The 26,053-nt window shown below is 41.0% G+C and overlaps 1 protein-coding gene across 1 annotated transcript in view; it reads right to left on the bottom strand.

The window, feature by feature from the left end:
• Positions 1–6,769: 6,769 nt before the first annotated feature.
• DLGAP1 (DLG associated protein 1) overlaps positions 6,770–26,053 on the bottom strand; it is a 166,447-nt gene continuing 147,163 nt past the window's right edge. Inside the window, exons 8-10 of the mRNA XM_063130592.1 lie at positions 13,543–13,634; positions 11,697–11,849; positions 6,770–7,918 (exon numbers count right to left, since the gene is read on the bottom strand). Of these exons, the coding sequence (XP_062986662.1) occupies positions 7,709–7,918; positions 11,697–11,849; positions 13,543–13,634 (455 nt within the window). The 3' untranslated portion in view covers positions 6,770–7,708. The remainder of the gene's footprint in view (positions 7,919–11,696; positions 11,850–13,542; positions 13,635–26,053) is intronic.

Raw genomic sequence — 26,053 nt, 5'->3', positions numbered from 1 at the left:
TATTCTCTGCTTTTGGAAGTTCTTGTGGAAACATGACATTTGCTGTAGATCCTATTTATTATACTATCGCACAATCAATTCTGTTAGTCCTTGTGCAAGCAGTTACAGACCAGTGCAGATAGCTACTTTTCCTTCCATTTAGGGTTTTTTTTAAAGCATAAATGCACCAAAGATGTTGTTCAACGGGTTGCTGTCATGCATCTAATTCATAACAATAGTTTTGTTGCACATTCCCTACAAATAATCCATCAGTACATACAAATAGAATGTATTACTCTGCTACTTGTTAGCTTTGGAAGATGGAGTAGGTGGTAATTGGCACTTGTGTGCCTCAAATCCTTTATTCCCAACTCTGCTAAAGAATGAACTGGAATTGGAAGCAAAACCTATACAATGTGAGTTCATCAGCATACTGCATGTTAAAAACAAATTATAATCTGTGAAGAGCAAGTGCTGAAACATTAACCAAACCTGGGGAATTTTTTACAGTTGTTGCTTAAATTTACAATACAGAGGTAACAGTATAATCCATATTCAGTGTAGCAGCAGAGCATTGCAATTGCAAAATGTTAGCTTATGGTTAATGGAGGATAAAAGTATATGCTCAACTATAATTAACACCACTTTTCATCTTTCCTTTGAATTTGTGAATGCGAATCAGTGGTAAAAATGTGGAAGAATGGAATGCTAGCCAAAACAATGTGAAGTACTGGCAAAATGTTCTATGCACACTTGAGGCAAAATATTTTGAGAGCTCCAGAGAAACATGAAATCCCCTTTTTGCACTTGCACAAGAAGACAATTTGTTTCTTGGTAAGCTAGGATTGTAACATACTTCTGGCCCTGTTTAGAAGACACCTTAAACCACAGCAAAAAGCATTATTCACCGTGGTTGAAGCTGTGGTTTAAAGTGTTTTAAATCTGAATGGGGCCATTCTGTGTTAACATGGCCAATAGGAAAGTATCTGTTTTTGCTTAGGATAAAATGTATTTATTTATTATACTTCTATACTACCCAGTAGCTGAAGCTCTTTGGGTGGTTCACAACAATTAAAACCTTAAACTGCAACATGATAAAACATAATATAAAGTTTTTCATTCTACGACTATAGTATAAAACCAAAACCAATAAATAAAACCCAGCAGCAATGCAAAGATATAATAATAATAATAATAATAATAATAATAATAATAATAATAAATTTCTTAACAGGTTTAAAAGCAACAGAAACAGAAAAAAGATACTAACATGGCTGGGAAAATAAGGTCTTCACCTGGCGCTGAAAAAACCATAGCGTAGGCACCAGGCGATCCTGTCTGGGGAAGTCATTCTATAACTGGGGTGCCATAAAGGTCCTCTTTAATCGTCACCTGCCTCACTTCATTTGGTGGGCGATTCCGGAGAAGGATCTCTGAAGTCACGGTACTTCGCAAGTGTGTATCGTAAAAGAGCAAAGCACAATATACAGACATGGGGCATGTCTACACCAGCCCTATATCCCAGGGTTGTCCATGGATCGTCAGGGGATCCCGTGGGCAACCAGGAACAACCCCTCAATTTTCCCGGGATAACTGCGAGAAGTATGGGTGCCCATCCCACCTGGTGCCCACTTACTCATGAGAAAACACCAGGAACGGGCATGGTGCAGCTCCATGCCCATCAGGGGAGGGGGTGGCAACAATTTTGCCACCCTGGGATGGCAGGGAGGGGGTTTGGAGGGGGACGGCTTTGGGTGTTGTGTTTTTTAAAAAACTACTTACACTTTTGATGGTGTGGGGCCTTGCACAACTGGTCCTGCTGCTTCCAAAAAAAGAAAAAAGGCGACCGCAACATCCTGCTTCTTCCCTGGACGTCGCGCGCCATGTGTGAATCCAGGGGGAGGATGTCACGATCATCATATCGTGAGATCCTCCCCCTTCCCTCCCTAGGTGTAGCCCATGGTCATCCTGTGAGAATCTGCAGCCAGCATGTCTTTCAGAATCTACCTGCCAACAAACCTGGTAGTTGTGACTAGTGGGTGTCGTGGAAATCAAGCTGGTTCTTTTACTATGCCCCTAGGTATAGGAAAAAGGCCTATAATCCTTAGCTATATAAACCATAAAGTTCATGGCGTCTTGTTGTTTCAAAACATATTTTTAATGATGCAATTGCTTTTAGAATTAAGTTGATGCTGCAACTGTGTGATAAGACTGGTGGTGTCCACACTGGCAGTCAGAGGGTGGCGGACATCTGTAAAGAAAAATAACTAAGAAAGTACCAGATGGAGATGTTTTTCTTCCCTGTAACTGTGACGATGCAGTATCTTATAGGCAGAGAAGCATTCAAACTCTGTACATGCCTAAATGCTTGGCTTCTCATTGGTTGCTGTGTTACAGAGCTGTATTACGTATTGTGATTGGTGTGTTATGATTGGTGAGAAAGTTCTGTCATTATATCTAAGGGGAACTGACCCTATAAATATGTTAACCTTTCCTGAAATTATTGGGCAGTTTCCTCAGGCTGCCACCTTGCAGCGCTGCTCGTAATAAACCTTCTAAGGAGAGAGAAATTGTGTCTTGAGAGTTTGTGACCACCACTCAGTGAACACAGGAACCTGAGGTTTCGGGTTCCACCACAGGGGTGGGGCTACCTAGGCAGTCTGAAAGTTGGGAGTGTGGTGGCACTGCACATCTCTGGCTTACTTGCCATGGTAGCAGCCACAGCACATTTCTCCACAGGAAGTAAACCTTTGACCTAGAATTGAGTTTTCTTGTTCGTCAGCCATAGAATAGGAAATGGAAAACCATATTGTACAGTATGGTAATCTTCCTTGAGATAATGAGATATAGACTAAATAAACAACTAATAAATTAATAGAATGGAGCATGTTTATGCATCATCTTCATTGACTTCAATAACTCACTTTGAATGCAGAATGTTTTGACACCTCAGATAAATAGCCTTGGATGTTTTATTTTGTTGCTTTTTCTCTCCAGTGTAAAACAATTGCAGTATTACACTTGTTAGCTTAACACCACATGGCTTAAGCCTATACATTCTTTATTTTACTCTAAGTAAAATCCTCCTCGCTGCTTTTCCACAGAGGGTAAAAAAGATATAGGTACCTGGATCTTTTCCTCCACGGGCATAGCAGGTGGAGGTATATTTTGGGGAAATGGCTGGTGGGGAAAGGGATAAGCAGCCCCTCCCACCACCATTTCTCTGCTTGAAGGAGTAGCCCCCTTCAGTGCTTTACTTTAAAAAAAGAGAAAGGTGGAAGAAAATTATGGCCCTAAGATATAGTCCAAACACACATGTGCAGTAGAAACTGCTTGAAAAAATAAAGTATGGTGGTTGCTCCATGTGGCAATCCAACTGCATGAGAAATTCTCCCGAATGGTTCTGGTGGTTTTTACTACATGATTGGAACCACAAAAAAAGAGAGGTTGATTGGTATTGACTGTGGCGTCTTTATGTGCGCTAAAAGTTCTCTCATCAGTATTGAGAGTTTGTAATGTTTCTTGGGACCAAGGCATCAGATCTGCAAAGATGGCATCAGATCTGAGCGGATATATACCCAAGGATGCACAGTGAGTTCTGTATGTGAGGGACATTGCTGAAATGTCTTTGCAGAGTTTGTCTGAAATTCCACAATGTAATTACCCAAGAGGAACAGTCTTATTTTTGCAGCTGTAAAAACCCAGTCAAAAGGATATTTATTTATTTTTACAAAGAGGAAATAAGAATTTGTATTGAAAAGCCACAGCTCTTACAAGCAGTGCATTATTTATTTTATTAATTTGCTCTTTTTTACATTATGGGAAACATTAATCTATTTACATTTTTTTTTTGTCCACACACCAGATAGGTATATAATCCTATGAAAACCCAATTCATAATGCCATACAATGCTCTTGATTCCTCCATCTAGAGGCGTTGCAAGTTGTACCAGTTTTGCAAATCAAAAACATACTAATTATCATGACTGGGAATGCGGGTAGAATGAGAGTATGCCAGTGACTTACATTCTAGTTGATATGCATTATAAATTAGAAAGAACAAACAGGAAATTCACAAATATAAAGTTTAAATTAAAGTGATAGTGCACACCAAAACCTTAAGGGAATATTCAATAAATAAAATAAAATATATTACAAATAACTTATTACTATTTACCTTTTCAATATTAAAATGTTTAATCCATTTCTTCATCTGTCATTACAAAAAGATTAAGAGTATTTTATGGAAACGTCTGCAAAAAAATATAATAAATACTTTAAAACTTTTGGTTTAGGAGTCCAAGCCCCCCCACTTTTTTTCATACCCCACCACCCAGAAAACTCCCAACAGTTTTGTACTTTAAAAAACCTGATAGCAACAGTTCTTCCACAGCTTTGGGCTTTTAAAAAACAACATAACATTAGATTAAAATAATAAGGGCATGATCCAGCCATGTTTAGCATTTTTAATAGCATTGTCCTATGCCTACTTTCCTGGCTAGGATTACATCCCATTGAACTCTATGGCACTTACTTTGAAGTAGACATGTATAGGGTTGAAGTCTTATTAATTTCAATGGGAGAAATTTGAGCATAAGTGTCCCACTGAAATTAATGGGACTTAAAAATGCTTAACTTTGGCTGGATCATGCCTTAAATGTATATTTTTAAAATCTTTTTGCGTGTGTAGCTTGTTTATAGTGCTATGTAATAAATCAAGAGGCAACAAATGACAACCATAGGAAATAAAGTTCCTTTTCTAGCAGGTAGCCTGATTCAGAGGCTTGCTGTGCGAAGAAATAACTAGGCAGGATGGGGCTGCTGCAGCTCCAACACTGTGACCTCTCAAACCAGACACTGTAGTCATATTGTATGCAAGTGTTCAGTATCTGGCTACCAAATGGGTTTTGCTGGAAAACTAGGACAAAGTTATAATGTTCTGTCTATTCATAGAAACCATGTGAATGACTGAGCATCATGCTAACAGGTTCTTTTTTTATGTCATACCAAAATTATGATGTATAAATGCAACTATCCTAGAATATAACATTTTGGCCCTGTTCCTCAACATATTTACCTAGGTGCAACCCCCCCCGCAAATAATTGGATCTTACTAGTAAGTAATTGTGTGTACTATATGAAACCATCAGATTTATTGCATCCTCTTAATATAATTACTTTCTAGCTGCTTGTCAACCAGTTCTAACTCCTGTTTCATGGGAGTCACAGAAACAGAAATGTAGCTGTAAAAAATTGCCTTTTCTCTGGGTGCTATCTTATACGTCTTCATACAAAGAGTTCTCAAATCTTTTAAATACATAGCATGGCCGTATATTTAAAGGTGAGAATTGGCACTATGTAGCCTGCAAATAGTGTGTGAACCTTTATTGTTACTACAAGTTTTGTGAAAAGCATTCTTAAAGTAAAAATAAAAATGCCCCTAGCAAATACAATGAAATTGAAAATCTTGCAAGTCAGACTTTCCATGTTCATTTCATGCACCAGGCGACACTGGGTTTTTCATCATACTGTTTAAAAGTCTTTAAAATATCAAATTATTAGCCCTTTACTTGTAAAACACAGCAGTGAAATTTTGTGCCCTATCTATAAGCATATAGTTTGGATACCAATGGCTTTGAGAGGTAGCAAATTTTCTAGTGGTTTTACAAATGGTTTTTGAAAGTTCTCCTTGCCAGAACTTGTTACCTCTCCCAAATTCTTGAATAAAATTAAAGGTAGCACCTGACTATGATGCTGTATTATGTGATATGTCCTGGCATGAACTATTGATGTATATTTTCATAAAAGGCCAGCTTTTTGATGGTAAATTCTGATATTTTGCAATGCAAGCTGCACAATTATGCAAACCATGCAGTTAAGGGTTCTACAGTTGGAATGTTTTAACAGTAAGGGCACTGAAAGCCAACTCTAGTAAGATGCAGAGTATAAATTATCTAGTCAATCTGTGTACTTTGTTGCCATAGAATCTCTTGTTTACAGAATAAAGATCTCTCTTGATCTTGTGACAAATGAGGGCCACTACCTGCCATGTTCAACATGGGTGCCCACATGGGAAAACTATGCTCCGAACAACAAATGAGCCAAATTTCTTAGCATGGCACTTGGGAGAATACTAATGAAAAAGGACTATATGCAGCCCACATCCATAATTTACTGACTTGAGCCAACAGAGAGTGTCACAATTGATTTTGGCAAGAGGATTTAGACCAAACCTTGCAACAGAACCCACCAGCTCCACAAGGGCATAATCTGCTAGTTCTATAGTGGCTTACGACCAGGGCTCATATCATATCTGTGTTTTGTCATGCATGCTAGTAGGATATTGGATGCCATCCTTAAAACTCTGTGGTGTCTAACAAGTCATCATGCTCTTACAATAGTTGGTGTAAAGACGGCATAGTATGATCAGATAGTTTGCCCACCAATCCTGTTCCATGGATTGCTTACTAGCATTGATTTCAGAGAGAGTACAATTATGCATGGACTTCAAAACAGTTCTGCAAAGAAAAGGATGCTCCTCTCTAGCTGCCATTCTACAGCAATTCTTTGATTCTACAAATTTAAGTCTTTTCTATTTTAAAGAGGAGACCAAAGGAGAAGGTATGAAGCATTTGATGTAAGCAGTCTGCCTTGTAGCGTACAAACATATATTTCATTTTACAGCATTTCAGCAACAAATGTCTGTGTGTAGATGTGCAAACTCTGAAAGTCTTACCAAGGTTAGGAGATCAACAAAACCAAGGCTATTTTTTAACCTTTTTAAAACAACAATAACAACTGATGTAATCCATCCATTACAACAGGAAGTGACAATATAGTTCAATCTTAAACATTCTTCCTAGTTAGTTGGACAAAAATATTCCCTTAATCTAACATCCAGCCATCTTTCCACGTTATTGCCCCAATTTTCCATTTTTATTGCCTCGTAAAAAACAGATTTCCACCCCCACCCCCCTTGGAAGATCAATTTTATACCCTTCTGCTGATCAGAAAAGATTCTAAAGTGAGACTTGAGGAAATAAGAATGAGGCAGTTTGTGCAGCTGCAGGCCTCTCTTCGTGGGATCATTTACACTTCATCTGCAAGACACACTTCAACTTCTACTGCGGCATGCCTATCTCCCCACCTCCTTCCAATTTGTCAAGGGAGAAGATGTGGTTTCTGAGGAACGAAATAATGTGTGCCATCTGTTTTTTTAAAAAACTAGTCATATCAAGAAGGAATTCTGAGCTGGAGTTCTTTTGTCATGAATGAGGAAGACAACAGAATCCTAAAGGTTTACCCTGCAATACTGGATTTCCAAAATACTGTATAATTTAATATTGCTGTACACTAGATAACAGACTAGCTTTAAGGACCAAGAATTAATTAATTGGTGCATCTACTGTACATGTGTGTGTGTGCGCGCAAGAGTGTTCATTTGTGTGTCTGTGGGAGTCTTTACATGAGGCGAGGTGGCAGCATCGGTACATTTGACAAAGCGTTAGGTTGACATGGGCGAACCTTTGGAAAGCAAGGGGTGTTAGCGAAAACCTCTTGGAGGATTGACAACTACGCCACAGAAGTGTTACTTCATTGGGAGATAAGAGAGAGAGATAAAGGGAGTGGGGGATACAAATACTTATTGGTGTCTCTGAGCATGGACCTAGAAGGGCAGATTATACAAGAGATGTTTCTTGCCATTAAGAGTCCTCTTGGTTGGATCCCTTCATAGCCTGGTCTGGGCTTCGGGGATGTAAATCTCAATGCTTTCGGCGCTTTCAGTGGCTGAGTTCTGACGGACAGACGCAGCTCGTTTGGCAGCCATCAGCCGTTTCCGGGCCTCCTGACGCTGTGAGCTCTCCAGAGAGCGTTCCCGTATGAGTGGCACCTGACCTTTCGATGGCTTCTTTGGCACTGGAGGAGGGGCCCTTCTCTCCTGATCAAAGCAGAAGGTTAATGACATTATACAGCTTCTCAGGGGGAAACGAAAAACAAAAAAACAGGGAGATGAAAACAAACTAGGACAGGTCAGGAGTTAGAACACACATTTTTACCTAAAGTTTGTTAGCTCTTATCTGTATTTTTTTTTCTTCATCGATATTCAAAGACTCATGAAAATAACATAATCTTAAGGCAAAAAAGAAAAAGAAAAAAGGATGGCACTGGTAGCAGTGCTAGTTCTCCATGGGTACGGTGCATCAGCAACACGCCTGGTGCCGAAAAGGGCTGAAGCTCCCGCCATAAAACATGGCATGTGGGTCCCTCTGGGAAATCTAAACTCCTCTTCCTGGTACCAGGGATTAGAAAGGAGAGCATCTTAAACAGAACTCAGTATCACTGCTTAATACAATGTCATAAATCTAAGATATTAGAAAGCTGCTGTATAATTAACTCACCCATCACCCAACAGTTAATAAAAAACTTGGGGTTTCTTAATAAAGTTGACTCAGCATATTAGAATAATAATGTGTAATAGCTATGAAAGACACATATAATGAGGTTTTTAACCCCCCTCCTTATATACAGTATACATACACAAGACTAAATGGGCTTACAACACTGAGGATTTACGGATATATTTCACACAATCATATGAACTAGCAGGCTGATGTTTGTTATCACAGCAAGAATTTAAAAACAAAATGAAAAAGAGCATGTAGTAGTTAGTGGCGATTGTTCCTGGTAAGATGATACACTCTTTGGGTATTGCTATAAAAGTGCTTTTTAAAGTGTAGCATTATGCTGAATTAGCACCGGAAGTTAACAATTTAATTACAAACTCAAAAGCTGGTGGAGGTTACTAAAAAAATCATTCTAAGAACATACATTAATCATTGCTTTGGCATCCAAAGATAACATTGTTAGCAAAGAGAGGAGGTATATATATACACATGATATATATATACACACACACACACACACACACACACACACACACATATATATATATACATATATATATATATATATATATATATATATATATATATATTCAAAGGTAGGTATCTTCAGAGAAAAATGTATGTTACAAATGTATGACTGCAGGACACTACAATAAAAAGTGCATATCTGCAGCCCCTACTTTTTTTTTTTTTTTTAAAAAAACCAACCCTGCATGGCCTTTCATTCTAATTTTCTCATTGTAGATCAAAACAGCTTTGATTGCTTGAGTTGTAAGGTCATTTTAAATTAAATGAATTAGTTCAAAACATTACATTTCTTTTGCATGCAAAGAGTGATCTATGCTCTTTACCCAAGCTTAGAACAAAGGATAACAAGCACAAATACAAAAAAAACATGTTCACAAATATTGTCCATCTTTTGTTTAAATATGGAATATTAACAGTTAATTTAATTTAAGACCCTAAGCATTATCCTATCAGTACTTTGGTAACTGTGCACCACAGACCCTTTATTCTCTCATTTCAAGTTGTAGAAACATACTTTTTTAAAAAAACAAACAAACATGCTTCCTTTTGTTGAGCGGGACAGTTTTTCATTAAAGCAATATTTTCTTAATGCTGGAAATAGAAACCTAACACTATGGGAAACTGCCGTGCCTCCTTACGCTATTGGCGTGGTGCTAGAGGTTGCTTATGCTAACATGACATCAATTGCGCAAGTGGAACAGCAGCATCGGATACTGCCCAATGTATTTGAAAATATCGAAGTTATGTGTGAAATCCCAATTCTTCAGGAAAAAAAATGAAATTTGGGCAAAAACTGAAATATTTATTACATGATAGTTACTGAACTGCATATATCCTTTGGCCCGAAAATAATACATGAAGGTATCAGAATGCTGTACTAATGGCACCAACTTTGTTTTCAAAAGTGGCACAGATGTAGTAACTGCAAAGAAAACTAGCTAGATTGTGACCCTGTTCAGATGGGTCTAAGTGGTGCTAAGCCACGGTGATTAACCGTTTTGAGCTAAACATTATAGCTTAGCATGTTGGGTGAACCATTCCTAACAATGGTGGCTTCCTAACCAAGGTTTAAACAAGAGTGTTAGCATGTTGTCTGAACAGGCCTTATAACTAAAAATAAGTAAGAACAACTATGTCATAAACAATAGGGGGAATGGCAGAGTAATTTGCCCTTCCTTTCTTCAGACACTTGTTTACAGTGTGTAAAAGTGAACCTGTGCTTTTCTTTTATGAAAAGGCAAAGATTAGTCAGTATTTGTGTCTGGAAGAATCTACAGCACCCAATTCTGAATTGCTCTTTGCTCTTCACATACTTCTGGAAATGAAATTTCGCATAAACTGGGTTGGATCCAGATTGGCCAATTACTGAATGGAAGGGGCTCCTCCCCATTAATAGAATGCACCAGGATCTGACAGAGGCTCCTCACTGGAGGGAAGAGGCAGGGAGGTGATCTTCACTGATCCCCCTTTGCCCCTACAACCCGCTGTATCATTGATCATACTGCTATGGACATTCTCCAGAGCTGCTTTTCAGGAGACACAGGGAGCTGCAGAGAGAAGGAGGAATAATAAAGTTCACCCCTGCACCCTCTTTCTCCAGCATGAGTGGAACTCTGCTAAACTTACTCAACCCCTTCATACGTTGGCTTCATATAAATTTTGTGGGTAAATTAATGTTATTAAGGACAAGAAGGCAGAAGTATATTAAATATTACATTATTTTACACTTCATTGTGGGAGCATTTTAGGGAAGAATTTCCATTCCCCCCTAAAACATCCTCTCTTCCCCATTTTGGGTTCTGGAAAAGAAAAGGAACACAAATGTTTACCCAGAGTTTCCATTTTTTCCTGCCAAGGCTTACACCACTACTTCTGTTGTATCATCTGGATATTTATTTTCATATTAACTAATTTAAGTTACATCTGTTCTTATAGATGCTAATGGAAGTTTGATGGGCTACGTCCCAACTTTTAAGCACTTATTGATTCTGATGCATCTCGTGCATGGAAACAATGGTTTTGTTACAGTTTGACCGAGATCTGTTTCTGACACAAATGTTGAAACAAACAAACAAACAAAGCAATGTGCCAAAGCACAATAAAAAATAAATAAAACCCAGCTTACTCTAGGAAACACAGCAGAGGCTTGATTTACCATCCTAGTTAATGTTTCAGAGCTAGATTGTATTGAATGAAATACGTGAGGTGAAACCAGTTATGAGGTCTCCCTCAAAATAAGCAAACTAAAGCAATGACATGAGAAATTTACCATGTATCTTTTATGATGGTTAGGTTTGAGAATACCCATACATTTATCCATGGGAATGGGTACTGGTTATCAAGTTGGTGATGATTACAGTACTTTCCTCGTTTACTTAATCACACAATTCAGAGTGCATTTAGTAAACAGAACTCTTATGCTAAGCAGCACTTTGTGCTGTCTATATTATTTATTTAAAATGTAAGAATCAATATATGAGGCAGTTCCTTCCAACAGTTGATTATCTAATATGATTATACGTTAAGTATAATAAGACAAATGAGCACAGTCCCATTATTCAATTCACAGAAACAAGTTTGCCTTAAAAATATGCCTGAAACATATTACAGATCATATCCCAGGTGATTCTTATGTAAACATTGTTTGTCTTTTACAATGAAATTAATCTGATATGAGCTCCATTTCATGTTTTTAACATCAGTGCTGTATGCAGCAGCCTATTTAATCTGTCCAATATTTGTGCAGGGTTTTAAATGAAGCATACAAAATCGACAGTGTTCTACCTTCTTGTCATGCGGATCCATCTGTTTCCAATTATTGGCCTTTAACTGATGAAGTTCATCAAATTTCATACTAATATTTTCTATGGACAACTGCAGCATATCCCAAAACCCTGCTAAATCCTGGGAGGCTGGTCTCGGATGTGCATTGGGATTCTGTACAACAGAAAAGAACGGAAAAAAGCATGACAAAATTATTTTGTCTTGTGTGTGGAAATACTTGAAAAAGTTGCCTAATATATTCAGTTTTTTATCTTTATCTAATGACGTTGAGTTGAATGAATCAACCGTCTTAGCATTATGGATTTCCATTCACTTCCAAAAAAGTGCTTAAAGTTTATTAGGATTTAGGTGATCCTGGATACAGTTAACCAAAGAAAGGATGCAAATCTTCCCATCTTCAAAGGGAATTCTATAATAAGGGAGGGTATTGTTTGATTCAGAGTTAATCAGCGTGGTCCTTCCTGTACCATTAAAGGTGTGATGGATATACTATGTAGACAGTCCCAGGAGCTATCTATACGCAGGGAAGGCCCAGTGGTGGTTGCAAATCTGCACTGCGTCCGTTATTATGATGCAGCTGCTGATTCACAACCACCATGAGGCTTTTCCGTGAAGATGCACTTTGAAAAAGTCAGGGGCTTATCCCTACTTTTTCAGTAGTAGTGAGGTCAGTACAGCTCTTCCACCCTTTGACCTCGTTCCAGGGCCAATCCAGTGATTGGTCGCTTTCCACTAGGAAGAGGGCAAGGGGTGGCTCCGGTACCCGGATGACTGACAGAAAACCTGAGCTCCCTCCTTGGTGTCGGGATTACCCGATGCCACCCTGGGTGAGTAAAACCACGGGGGTTTGGGGGGGAGGCAGCACTAACTTGGCACCGTGAAGTAAGGGCCGCAGTGCTTTTTTAAATTATTTCTAGGTAATGGGTTGGATTCAGACTTAGGGATCTACCAGTGGTCTGGCAAAATCAGATTTCCCTGCTCCATTCTCTCCATGAGTGGAGCCCTTAGGAGGTGACAAAATAGCTACGGCTAGTGCCTGCTAGTCTTGCATTTTTTGTGTGCCAGCCGAGTGGGATTATGTCAAAAATAATATTGTTTTCACTAGAGTGCCAGGGCAAACAGGTTAGTGATCTATCTCACCGATAACAGGTCCCCTAAACCTAATTCCTGCCACAAACCTACTTTTTTTTAAAGTACTGCTGCAATCTGTGACCTAAAGAGAACCTTACATGTGAATTTATCTTTCAGACAGGCCCTTAATGAAAATTGCACAGAATTGCACAAAAATACTGTGAGATAGCCTAAAAAGGTGACATTTAGTTATTTGATTTGTACCCTGCCTTTCTACCAAAAAATTGCACTCAAAGCGACTTATAGGCACAATTAAAATTGATTTAAACAATGTAACAATACATTGAAATACAATAAAAAGGTAACAATTACAGAATGAAAGAAATACACTTATAAAAACCTTCAGGATTAGGTTGTTGCATGCCAGCAAGGTTTATGAAAAAAAATAATCTTGGTTTTCATTGCAAAGTATACTTATAGCCTACGTGGATGTGGAGAAAAGCATGACTACAGTATGCTGTATAAATGGATGGACTAAATAACAAGGAATACGTGATATTGCTATTTAGATGAGAAGTACCAACAAAGGGGGATTTTCTTTCTTTTAGGAATCAAAATCACAGTTTTAAAATATCTTAACAATTTTTTTTTAAGTATCTGTGAAAAATCAACCCATTCAGTGTAATCAAATTACATATACAACCCCTAGGAAAGCATAATCACACTGAGTTAACATCTGAATATAGTTATCACATTGTGCCATAATGTTACATACCAGATTTTCTTCACAGAGTTCTCTGAACTGGTAAAATTTCTGAGCCATGAGAAGCTGGGCACTGCCAACCGCAGTTCGAATTTTACCTAGAACTTGGGGTGGGGGGAGAAGCAAAACGTAAGGAAAGACTGGTAGACATTACCATGATGCATCCATGTAATCAAATGCTGGAAATCCATCTATTGTCACAAAGCCACCTGGAGAATGAATAAGTGTTATCTAGTTCGAAGAATGTGAAAGACTGAATCTGGAACTATGATGCTACTGATTATCTCTGCTGCTCCATGTTGATTTGAAAAAGTATTAAAGGTACTTTTTCATATTGCCTGGGGGGAATCCGCACGTCGTTCTGAAATCGCTTCTAAGCGACCCCTGTGCGGCGTGAAAGCGAGCGTGTAACTTGCCTTTTGAAGAGCCGACGAAGAGACGTCCTTCCTGCCGCCGCCGCCACCCAACTCCCTCCTCGCCGGCTGGGATGGAAAGCTCGGGGGAAGAAGGCGGGGTGGAGAGCTTCTTCCGCTCTCAACCCCGCCTTCTTCAGCCGAGCTCTCCTCGCCTGTCGGCGAGGAGGTCTGTGGGTGGAGGCGGCAGGAAGGACGTCTCTTCATCGGCTCTTCAAAAGGCAAGTTACACGCTCGCTTTCACGCCGCACTGGGGTGAAATCGCACTTAGAAGCGATTTCAGAACGACGTGCAGATTCCCCCCAGGATTCGCCTAGGTTTCTGAGATCTGCTTGACTTGACATTATCCAAACACATGGATTTCTGTAAAGAAGTCAATTCTTTACAATGCCAAACCAAACAGGTCTCTGAAGCCTAGGAGAAACCAGATATACCTATGAAACTAAACTATGAAACAGGTAGTAGAAACAGTGGCTTGGATCCTAACGTGCTCCTCCATTCTTGTAAGAGAGCAGACGATTCCTGCCCTGCAGCCTATCCTACACCATCCCCAAAGGACCCTCATCACCCAAAAAGCAGTTTTGAGGGGAGCACAGAGGGAAGGGGGAGTCTGGAAAGTCCAGTTCGATGAACGTGAACTTGATGCTGTTCATGAAAGGAAAGTGAGGCTCAAGCCCATTGTGCTCCACTCTCTGACTCCTGTTGACATGCGCAGCATATTATGTTTTCATGGCCATTCAGATGTGTGACGTGATGTTCCTGGCTAGAAAAAGTTTTGTGTGCACTACTCTCAAAATATCACTAAAAAGTTAAAGTGAGAAATAAGATTTGAGAGGAATCACAAAAGTACCCGTATTCAGAGCTGATATACCTGCACAAATGTTTCAAATGAATACTTGAGGCAGTATATTTTGGGGATGCCCCGAGGAAGTGAATGCAGAGTGCAGTGAAAGGGACACACTCCTAATGGCAGGTGCTAGGATGCAATTGTAGAATTACACACTTATATTGGCAACTGTGGAACATAATTTGATAAATGGGCTCCAGGATATCCTGTGATATCGCAAGGGCTCCTAGGGTACACCTGTTGGATTACAGCTGCTGGAGGTGTCTATGATGGCAAAATGTTTTGGGCTGATTTTACCCAAAGCGATGCACTTCACATTTCAACTCCTGTCCATGCTTCTGGGGGTTGAAGTTCTAGTTTCTGCCCTATGTCACGCATCTAATCTCAAGTCTTTGTAAGATGAAATATGACATTGGAATTGGGTATGAATTACGGAAAATTCTACTGCGCTCTCCCAATAGAATAAAAAAGACAAGAGAACAAAAGTAGGCTGCACCTGTAAGTTTTTAAGTGAGGCTATATATAAAATTATAAATTCAGAAACTAAAGCTCAATTTTTGGCCAATAAAGCAAAAATAAGCTGCTGGAAGACAATTTGAGTAAACTTTTGTGGAGATGGTATAGTACTGTATCTTGAACCGGTGCCTGGCTGCGACAATGGACTGGATGAGGGCTAATAAACTGAAACGCAATCCAGACAAGACTGAGATGCTGTTAGTAGGTGACTCCGCTGACAGGATGGGGGGTGTTCTACCGGTTCTGGATGGGATTGCACCCACCCTGAAGGAGCAGGTTCATAGCTTGGGGGTTCTTTTAGATCCATCATTGTCACTTGAGGCTCAGGTGACCTCAGTGGCACGGAGTGCCTTCTACAAACTCCGGTTGGTGGCCCAGCTACACCCCTATCTAGACAGGGATAACCTGGCTTCAGTTGTCCGTGCTCTGGTAACCTCCAAGTTAGATTACTGCAATGCGCTCTACGTAGGGCTGCCTTTGAAGATGGTTCAGAAGCTGCAGCTTGTGCAAAATGCAGCGGCCAGATTGATTTCGGGAACCAGAAGGTTCGACCATATAACACCTGCCCTGGTCCGCTTGCACTGGCTGCCTGTATGTTTCCGAGCCCAATTCAAGGTGCTGGTTTTGACCTATAAAGCCTTACATGGATTGGGACCACAATACCTGATGGAACGCCTCTCCCAACGAGAATATACCCAGTCACTACGTTCAACATCTAAGGTCCTCCTCCGGGTGCCTACTCCGAGAGAGGCTTGGAGTTTGGCAACGAGGGACAGGGCCTTTTCGATGGTGGCCCCCAGACTATGGAATGATCTCCCTGACGAGGCTCGCCTGGCACCAACGCTGCTATCTTTCCAGTGCCAAGTTAAGACTTTCCTCTTTGCCCAGGCATATGGCGGCACATCTTAATCACCCACATGTTTAGTTTTTTAACGGTTTTTAATGCTTTATGTGTGTATGTTCTGTGTTTTAGAATGTTAAATTATGTATACTCATTTTTATCTTAATTTTAGAATTTCTGTAAACTGCCCAGAGAGCCCCGGCTATGAGAGCAGTATATAAGTACAATAAATAAATAATAAATAAATAAATTTAAGAGAGCAAGGATTAGATCCAGCTGAAGGCTGGGCAATCTATAAGGGGAAATTGGGGATAGCATTTGAGAGGGCTTACTCAGGGATACGGCTATGCTGCCGGCCTTGCAAGGCATACTTTAAATAAAGGATTTATATTTGTACTTTTACCTTGCCTCTTTTTGGATACAACTTTTTGGTGACAAAGAATGGCTCTTTTATCATTGAACCCACTAGCACCTTTTCTTCAGAGTCCAGGTGAGCCTCCTGCCTGGATTCGGATGTTTGAAAACTACTTGTTGGCAGTCAGAGATAAGGAACTTCCTCAAGCAAGAAAATGTGCGTTGCTTACTCATTGCTTGGGAGTTGAAGGACAATGGATATTTTACAATCTTCCACTTGCTGACAATAAATATGAGACTGCATGTATAGCTTTAAAGAACTTTTTTATGCCAAAAGTGAATGTGGTAGCTAACCACTACAAATTTCGTCAGCATGAGCAGAAACCAGGGGAGTCGGTGTTACAGTATACTGCTGCTTTGAGAGACTTAATGAGCTCGTGTAACTTTGGAGATATGGCGGAAGAGATGATTAGAGACCAGCTAATTGAGAAAACATCTTTGCCTCATATACGAGAACGCTTACTCCTAGAAACAGATCTTACATTAGAGAAAGCAATAACAATTGCAACTCAAATTGAGGCAGCCCTGGCAGAAGCAATCACAACATCTTACAAGTCACTCAGGATGTCTGGCTAAGAATGTTCAGTGTAATTATTGCAAAAAACCGGGACATTTTGCTAAAGTATGTCGTCGTAATAACCAGCAAGTACATGTAGTTACAATACCAGATGTTACTATTTTGAGTGTGGACAGGACTAGTTCCACACATACAGTAGAAAAAATCATGTGTACTGTTAATATTTCTGTTACAGGAGTATCAAAGGATGTTGAATTAATGTTGGATACTGGCTCAGCAGTCTCTATATTACCTGAATCATTGTATCGCCATTACTTCAGGGATATACCACTTATGAAACCAAAAATGCAGTTAGTGTGTTATCTGAAGAACCAAATTCCTGTATGTGGATGTCTACCTGTAAAAGTAACTTTTGGGCAATGTTGTGCATCTGCAGAGATTTACATTGTTCCTGATGGTACTTCTATCCTTGGGAGAGATGTACTTGCTGCATTGAATCTTGGAATAGTTGATGGGCATGTTGTTCCTCCCCAGTTAAGTACTTTTGTAGAGCAAACATCAGTTTCAGCTGTGTTGGAAGACCAAAGTGAAGGAAAACTTGGTTGTGCACATGGGTTTGTCCATAAAGTTAAAATGAACCCAAATATGATACCTGTATGCCAGAAGTTACAGTGTTTACCATTTGCAGTTAGAGATGCTGTTTCTGAAGAGATTAAGACATTGGTGCAACAAGATGTTATTGAGGAGGTGGATTCATCTGAATGGGTTTCACATATAGTAGTGGCAAAGAAGAATAATGGTGATATTCGTGTTTGTGTAGATCTGAGGGAGCCAAATAAAGCTATGGTGATTGATAGCCATCCTCTTCCACATATAGAAGAAGTTTTTGCAGAACTTCGGGGAGCAAGGATGTTTTCGATTCTTGGTATGCAGAGTGCATACCATCAAGTTGTGTTGCATGAAGATAGCAGAGATCTTACAGCATTTATTACACATGATGGATTAAATGTGTCCCCTATGGACTTGCATCAGCACCTAGTGCTTTCCAAAAGATGATGTCAATAATCCTTAAGAAGCAAAAGGGGGTCCAATGTTATCTGGACGATATTATTGTGTTTGGAAATACTCCTGAGGAACATGAAAGTAATTTGCAATCTGTATTGAGCTGTATTTTAATCCTGCATTACCAATAATTTTGACAATGGATGCTTCTGATTATGGACTGGGTGCAGTACTTACACAGCTCCATGAGGATAAGATGGAAAAGACTGTTGCATTTGCATCAAGAGCACTTACTGAAGCTGAGAGGAAATATTCAACTATTGAAAAAGAAGCGCTTGCTTGTGTTTGGGCTACAGAAAACTGGAGAACATATCTATGGGGCCATGTATTTAAACTGCGTACTGACCATAAGCCCTTGACAACATTGTTAACCATGAAGGGAGTAGGTCGAGTAGGAAATCGCATCGCAAGATGGTCAACAAAACTACTGTCTTTTACATATGAAATGGAATATAGACCAGGGACTAAAAATGTGACTGCTGGTTGCTTGTCCCATTTGCCTTTGTCATCATCTGAGAATTCATTGGAAAGTGATGAAGAAGTAGTTGCTATCATTACTAGTGCACTTAATGCAGTTACAAAAGAGCAATTCTTAGCTGCATGTTTGGCGTGTCCAATTCAACAAAAGTTACGGGAATTTTTGACAGGTAGATGGCCTAGTAATAAGAAAAAGCTTGAACCTGCTTTGTTGCTTTATTTTAGAATACATGGCGAACTCTCTTTCCATGATGGGTATGTGTTACAGGGAGCACACTGTTTACTTGTGCCAGAGGAATTGCAGTCTATATTTATAAGTTTGGCACATGATACTCATCAAGGGATTGTTAGAACTAAGCAAAGATTGAGAGATTTGTATTGGTGGCCAGGAATGGACTCTCAAACAGAAGCAGCTATAAAATCATGTGTTACTTGTCAATTACATGATAAGATAGCAATAACACGTATATCACCATTACAGCCAGTTCCACTTCCAGATGCTGCATGGGAAAAGGTTGCAATTGATATTGTAGGACCTTTTGATGGTGCTCCAATTGATTGTTGTTATGCTATCACTTTAATTGATTATTATAGTAAATGTCCAGAAGTAGCGTTTATATCTCAAGCTACCTCAGCTACAGTTATTAGTTTCCTCTCCACTGTTTTTAGTAGAGAAGGAAATCCAAAAGAACTGGTTTCAGATAATGGAGCCCAGTTCATTTCAGTGAAATTTGAAACTTTCTTAGAAGAACGTAATATTATTCATTGGAGATCATCTGTGTATTACCCCCAAGCTAATGGGGAGATTGAAAGGTTCAACAGAAGCCCGAAAGAGAGTTTACAAACAGCGAAGTTAGAAGGGAAAGCATGGAAAACATTCACCACTGACTTTTTGCAAGTGTATAGAACTACACAGCATGCAACAACACAGAGGTCACCTGCAGAGTTATTGCATGGCAGAGAGATGCATACAAAATTGAATGTGGCTGGAGTGTTAAAATTTAGACCAGATAGACCTTTGGAATCTGAGATGAGAGAGAAAGTTAAAGAGAAACAAAGGAAATCTAAAGTATATACAGATGGATGTCGTGGTGCTAAGGAACGAACATTCCAGTGCAACTCCTGTGTTCGAGTTAAGAAACCTGGGATTTTATGAAAGGGAGAACAAAGATTCACATCTCCTCGTAAAATTATTGGGGGAAAAGGACCTTATACATATAAACTTTTGGATGGACGTGTGTGGAATGTTTCTTATCTTGCTCCAGTAGACCGTCAAGATGATGAAGGTACCCATTTTGGGTTAGAGGATTTGCCTTTTTCACCCACAATAGAGACTATGCCAGAAGCTGGATCTGACCAGCTGGGAAGTGAACCAGGAAAACGGCCAGTCCATGTCAGACACCCACCTGCTTGGACTAAGGACTATGTTATGTAGTGTTGGGATGTGGGATTATGGAGGTTTCTTAAGAGGGGGAGAAATTTGGAGATGGTATAGTACTGTATCTTTAAGAGAGCAAGGATTAGATCCAGCTGAAGGCTGGGCAATCTGTAAGGGGAAATTGAGGATAGCATTTGAGAGGGCTTAGTCAGGCATACGGCTATGATGCTGGCCTTGCAAGGCATACTTTAAATAAAGGATTTATATTTGTACTTTTACCTTGCCTCTTTTTGGATACAACAACTTTAAACATTGATGCAACACTCCTATGGAAACTCAATGGGACTTCCTTCTGAGTAGTCACATATAAGATTGCAGTGTAAATGTGTGACACGTGAACAAGGAGGTCTGTTACAGCCCTCCCGGAGGAACATTCAGGAAAGAACTCCAGGCACATAACAAGCAGACACCGACCTTTTCAGTCTGCTCCCTGGCTCCGGGCATCAACACCGAGAGGAAACAACTGTGAACTGGAAAATTTAAGTGGAATATATCCACTGTGCTGCACAGGGAATTCTACACACAACTGCTATTATGCCATTATTGTTCGCAAGGGCTGCGTGTCTAATTCCCTACGCACTCTGCTGAAAATGTACCCCTTGGTGTGTCTAGTCCTTTATTCATCCTAATGCGCAAACCACTCAACTGAAAGGAACCTTCAATAGTGGGGAGGAGTTATTCTGAGAGCTTTCATGTGGTTCCCATTGTTATGAAAACTCTTCCCACTGCATCTACTTTAGAACAGCTGCCTCAGCTGGAGCTGGGCCATCTGACACTTCACAAGGCATCTTGAGGGTAAAAAAGGAGGGGAATGGGGAAGAGGGTGGAGGCAAACTCCTAACTTTTTGTCTCAGGAGAGAATTTTGTATACAACCAAAATCGCTTGGGTGCTTGTACTGGTAAGACAAGTTACTTAAAAATACATTGTTCAGTGGTGCAGTGATTGTCATACTTCGTTGAACAATGACTGAATAAACCAATATTCCAAAACTATTGGGGGGAGGGAGGGGAGGAGATTGATGAAGAGAAAGAATGCCTTGATCCCCCAACTGTTTAGTGACTGATTTGAGACAACTTCCCATCTGATTGTAATATGAATGCTGAAACTGTTCTCTACACAGGAGCAATGGAGGCTGGTGGCACTGATTTGAACGTCCTTGGACAGCTCCTTTAGAGTTTTGATGGGTTCTGGCTAAAACTCAGAGCAGATTCACCGCCCCTTTGACATTGGAGCCCTCAATCTCCATACACAGGAATCTAGGAAGCTATGTCAGACCACTGGTCTATGTAGCTCAATGTGCCTCTAGGGTTTTAGACAGGGGGCCTTCTCAGCCCTACCTGGATATATCATGGATTGAACCTGGGACCTTTGATATGCAGAGCCAGTGCTCTCCCACTGAGCCATAGCTCACAGCCATTGATATTAGCTTTCTATAGCTGCTTGTCATGTATTAACGATTTCCTATACCAGGGGAGAGGCGGAATATCTTTCAGCCCAAGGCCTAGATTCCATTTTGGAGAAGCTTTCGAGGACCACATTCCAGTGGAGGGTGGGGCCAAATGTCATAGTATAAAACTCTTACTGCCAGTAACAAAAGTTTAGGAGAAGCATTTCAACCTTTTAGAATAGAAAAAAAAAACCACACAAAGGCCAGGAAACCTTCAAATGATTGGTTGTTGAGGGGAAAGCAGTAGGGCCAGGAGAATGGAGCATGATCATCTGAGGAAGCCCGTAGGGCTGTGCACTGCCAGATTTAAGTTGAAAGAGACTGTTTTCATTATGAAAGTATTGTTAGAAATATTTTCCTTCCTCTTTTGATACTTTCCAAAGATGAATTGTTCAAAGAAGCAGCCAATGTTTTGCTTAGGTTAGGGGATCTTTGAGAATCTGTGAGTGTCAAGATGAGTAGCGCATTGTTACAGGTAAAGTAAACGTGTCTCAAGTGTGAGTTTTATCCCCTACAAAAGGCAATTTTCTAGGTGGGCACTGAGATCTAGTAAGAATGGCAAGGGAGACACAAGTGAATGCGACATTCAAACTTCCCAAGGGAATTACCATTCACTGGCAATTCCCCAGAGAAAACTATCCCAGCTACCATGGACATTGTGGCTCTTTATACCAACATCTCCAACAAAGATGGTCAACAAGCTATTAGGAACATTATTTCTGATGGTGCTACAGTACATCAAGCTAACAAATTCTGCCACTTTATATTTAGCCACAATTATTTCAACTTTGGGGAGAACTGTGTATCTTCAGATCAACGGCACTTGCTAAGGTTACTTAAATGGCTCTGCAGTATCCCAACGTTTTCATAGCTGACTAATCATGTCAGGTCCCATCCCAAAAGCCTTTCGTCTACCTGAGATACACTGATGACATTTATATCATCTGACAACACAGATTCCACAAAGATATCTACAACTTTCACCCCACTCTCAACCTGAGACAGCTACAGCAGGTGCATTTACTGTACAATGACATAAATCATACATAAGTGCCATGTTCTATCAGAAACTTACTGACCTCTACATGCTTTCAGCTTGCACCCTCCACCCAGAACACACCACAAAATCCATTGTCTACAGCCAAGCTCTGCAATACAATTTGCATCTGTTTTGACTTGTCAGACTGAGACTCACAATTTACAGAGATACACCACATATTTTTGAGACTACATTGCTACCCAGGGAAAAAGGAGATCAACAATGTCAGACTGATTCTCAGGAATAATCTGCTACATAGATCTAGAAGAGAAAGTGATAGAACACCACTTCTTGTCACATATAGCTCCCATTTTAAGCCACTCCAATGAAACAATGAACTACACCCCATCCTGGATAATGATAATTCCCTCTCACAACCCTTGGGTGGCGGGTCTGTCCAAGCTCACAGACAGCCCCCTAACTGAAACAGCTGTTCACCTTCACCAACAGGCCACATAACATACACACATGCACAAAGGACCTAATAATGTCAGCCAGCTTATCTAGTGTGATGGCATGGGAGGCTGCAACCTTGATGATGCTAAGTGGATCTAGGCCTGGTTAGTTTCTGGAATGGTGACTACTAGGGCTGTGCACGGACACCCCAATCCACTTCGTGGTCTGATCCGGAACTTCTGGATTGGGCCCGATCCTCTTTGGGCGATCCACCCATCCCTCGCTCCACTCTGTGAAGCGTGATCCAGCTCTGCCACCGTTGCCGCATGGATGGTGGCGGCACCAGGTAAGACAACCCCCACCCCCTTACCTGTGTTCGTCGCCGTGGGCTTCAATTGAGGCCCCAGCCTTGCCCTTCACTTCCGGCTTCAACCGGGGCCTCAATTGAAGCCCGCGATGGACCGCGACAGATGCAGGTAAGCCTCTCGCTTCCCTGCCCCCTTACCTGGCTCCGCTGCTGCCGCATGGACAGCAGCACCTGCAGCACCAGGTAGGCCAACCCCCCCTTGCTGTAGGGATTGCGGTGGCAGCGCCAGATGAGTCTTCTTCCCCCCACACTTACCTGCGTCCAGAGCTCCGGATTGAGGCGATCCTCTTCGCCTCGATCCGCAGCCCCCCTGACTCGCTTCTCCTCTGCCTTTTCCGAAGGCGAATCAGGCCGCCCCGCTATTGCTTCTCCGACCCGAAGAGAAGTGGAGCACAGCCCTAGTGACTACCTGGGAACCCCATGTACATTGTTTCCTGCATTGAGCAGGGGGTTGGACTCGATGGCCTTGTAGGCCCCTTCCAGCTCTATGAAGCTCACAGCCTGTCTGGCAGCAGTGCATATCCTGAATGTATTTCTTCTCCTTGGTGCTTTGTTTAGTTATTTGCCCTTCAATGCTCCCTCTGGTTAACTATAATAAATTCATAAAAAGAGTTTGTTGATTTTTTTATCTTGGGCTTCAACCTGGATGGTATATTGCATAGGACTATGGATGGTAGGGTAGTGTGTAAACTATCATAATATTATAATTAAAATGTAATATTTTTGTTGAGTACCAGTTATTTTAATATATGGCTTTAAACACTCTAGGATCCATTGATGAAGGATGGTTTTCAGAAATATAAACAGAAATATATACATAAATGTGAACAAATAAGCCTAACCCCCTTTCCCAGGTTTAGTCCCATGCCTCCCTGCTTCCGGGTAATTTAGAAGTCTATGCCCCTAGTTCATTCAGCTGCTCATCTTCCAATGTAATATCATCCATCATCAATGGCCTTCTGCATTCTACATTGGACAAGTAAGTCAGTCTATGTGCAAAAGAGTAAACAGACACAAATCTCACATCAGAACATGCAATATTCGAAAACCACTGCGGGAACATTTCAGCCTTCCAGGATACTCTGGTGCTGACAAAGGAACTTCTAAGGGAGAATCCAACATGAAATTCAAGCCACAGATTAGTTCTATAATCTGTGGCTTGAATTAAGATTATGTGTTTTTATCACACTAAGGGTGTTAATTAACCTAACATAGCCAGGATATTTTTCAACACTATTTTGTGAATTGTCACTCTAATGATTCTACATACATCTAGGCTTTAATGTAATTATCACTGTCTTCATTTCTTGCATTTAATTTCCCTCTGACTCAGCTGCTAACTCTCCTGTTCTCCCCACAACAGCCTTCCATATGTTTTGGACTACAACTCCCAAAATTCTTGACCATTGGACATGCTAGCTGGAGCTGCTGGGAGATGAAGTCCAAAAATTCTGAAGCGCAACAGGTTAGGGAAGGCTGTCATACACCAATGAGTATATATGCCAGTTCAGGATGACATTCCATGAATGGGCTCTTGCCCACAAAAGCTTATGCCATAATGAATTTGATCATTTGAAGGTACCACAAGATTCTGTATTTTTTTGCCTGTAGTGTGTGCACTTGTGTCATAAGTATATAATGTTATAAAAATCCTAAAAACAATTAAATTGCAATGGGAGGTGGGGACAGTTAATGTATTAGAAGATCATCTAAATATATTACACATATCTATTCATAAACCAAGGAATTTAAATCACCATCCCAGTATGGACAGTACAGCAGCATTACCTCTATGCTTCAATAAGCACGGAAATAAATAAATAAATAAATCAGGACTATTCTAACCAGAGGGCACCCGACCAACAACCAAGTCATAGAATCATATAGTAGAGTTGGAAGGGGCCTATAAGGCCATCGAGTCCAACCCCCTGCTCAATGCAGTAATCCACCCTAAAGCATACCTGACAGATGGCTGTCCAGCTGTCTCTTGAATGCCTCTAGTGTGGGAGAGACCACAACCTCCCAAGGTAACTGGTGCCATTGTCATGAAACACATGTATTTAGAAATAAGGTAAGCATGTATAATTTAGCTGAAATGCACGCTATTTATGTGGAGGAGGGGGAATGGATGGTAAATGCATAGTTTTAAAACATCACCACAACTATGGTCTCTGGAGAGGCCACCAGTGAGGGAGGAAGCAGCAGCCAGGCACCTCTCCACCGTGCCTGGGTCCAGCTCCAACTGAGAGCCCCCACCCTCCTGCTACCAACTGTCACTGCAGAGGCCACCAGTGAGGGAGGAAGCAGCAGCCAGGCACCTCTCCACCGTGCCTGGGTCCAGCTCCAGCTGAGAGCCCCCTCTCTCCTGCTACCAACTGTCTCTGGAGAAGCCACCAGTGAGGGAGGAAGCAGCAGCCAGGCACGTCTCCACCGTGCCTGGGTCCAGCTCCAGCTGAGAGCCCCCTCCCTCCTTCTACCAACTGTCTCTGCAGAGGCCATCAGTGAGGGAGGAAGCAGCAGCCAGGCACCTCTCCACCGTGCCTGGGTCCAGCTCCAGCTGAGAGCCCCCTCCCTCCTGCTACCAACTATCTCTGGAGAGGCCACCAGTGAGGGAGGAAGCAGCAGCCAGGCACTTCTCCACCGTGCCTGGGTCCAGCTCCAGCTGAGAGCCCCCTCCCTCCTGCTACCAACTATCTCTGGAGAGGCCACCAGTGAGGGAGGAAGCAGCAACCAGGCACCTCTCCACCG

Source organism: Elgaria multicarinata, chromosome 7, assembly GCF_023053635.1.
Source record: "Elgaria multicarinata webbii isolate HBS135686 ecotype San Diego chromosome 7, rElgMul1.1.pri, whole genome shotgun sequence".
Classification (NCBI taxonomy): Eukaryota; Metazoa; Chordata; class Lepidosauria; order Squamata; family Anguidae; genus Elgaria; species Elgaria multicarinata.
This window is presented reverse-complemented; position numbering and strand designations above follow the sequence as displayed.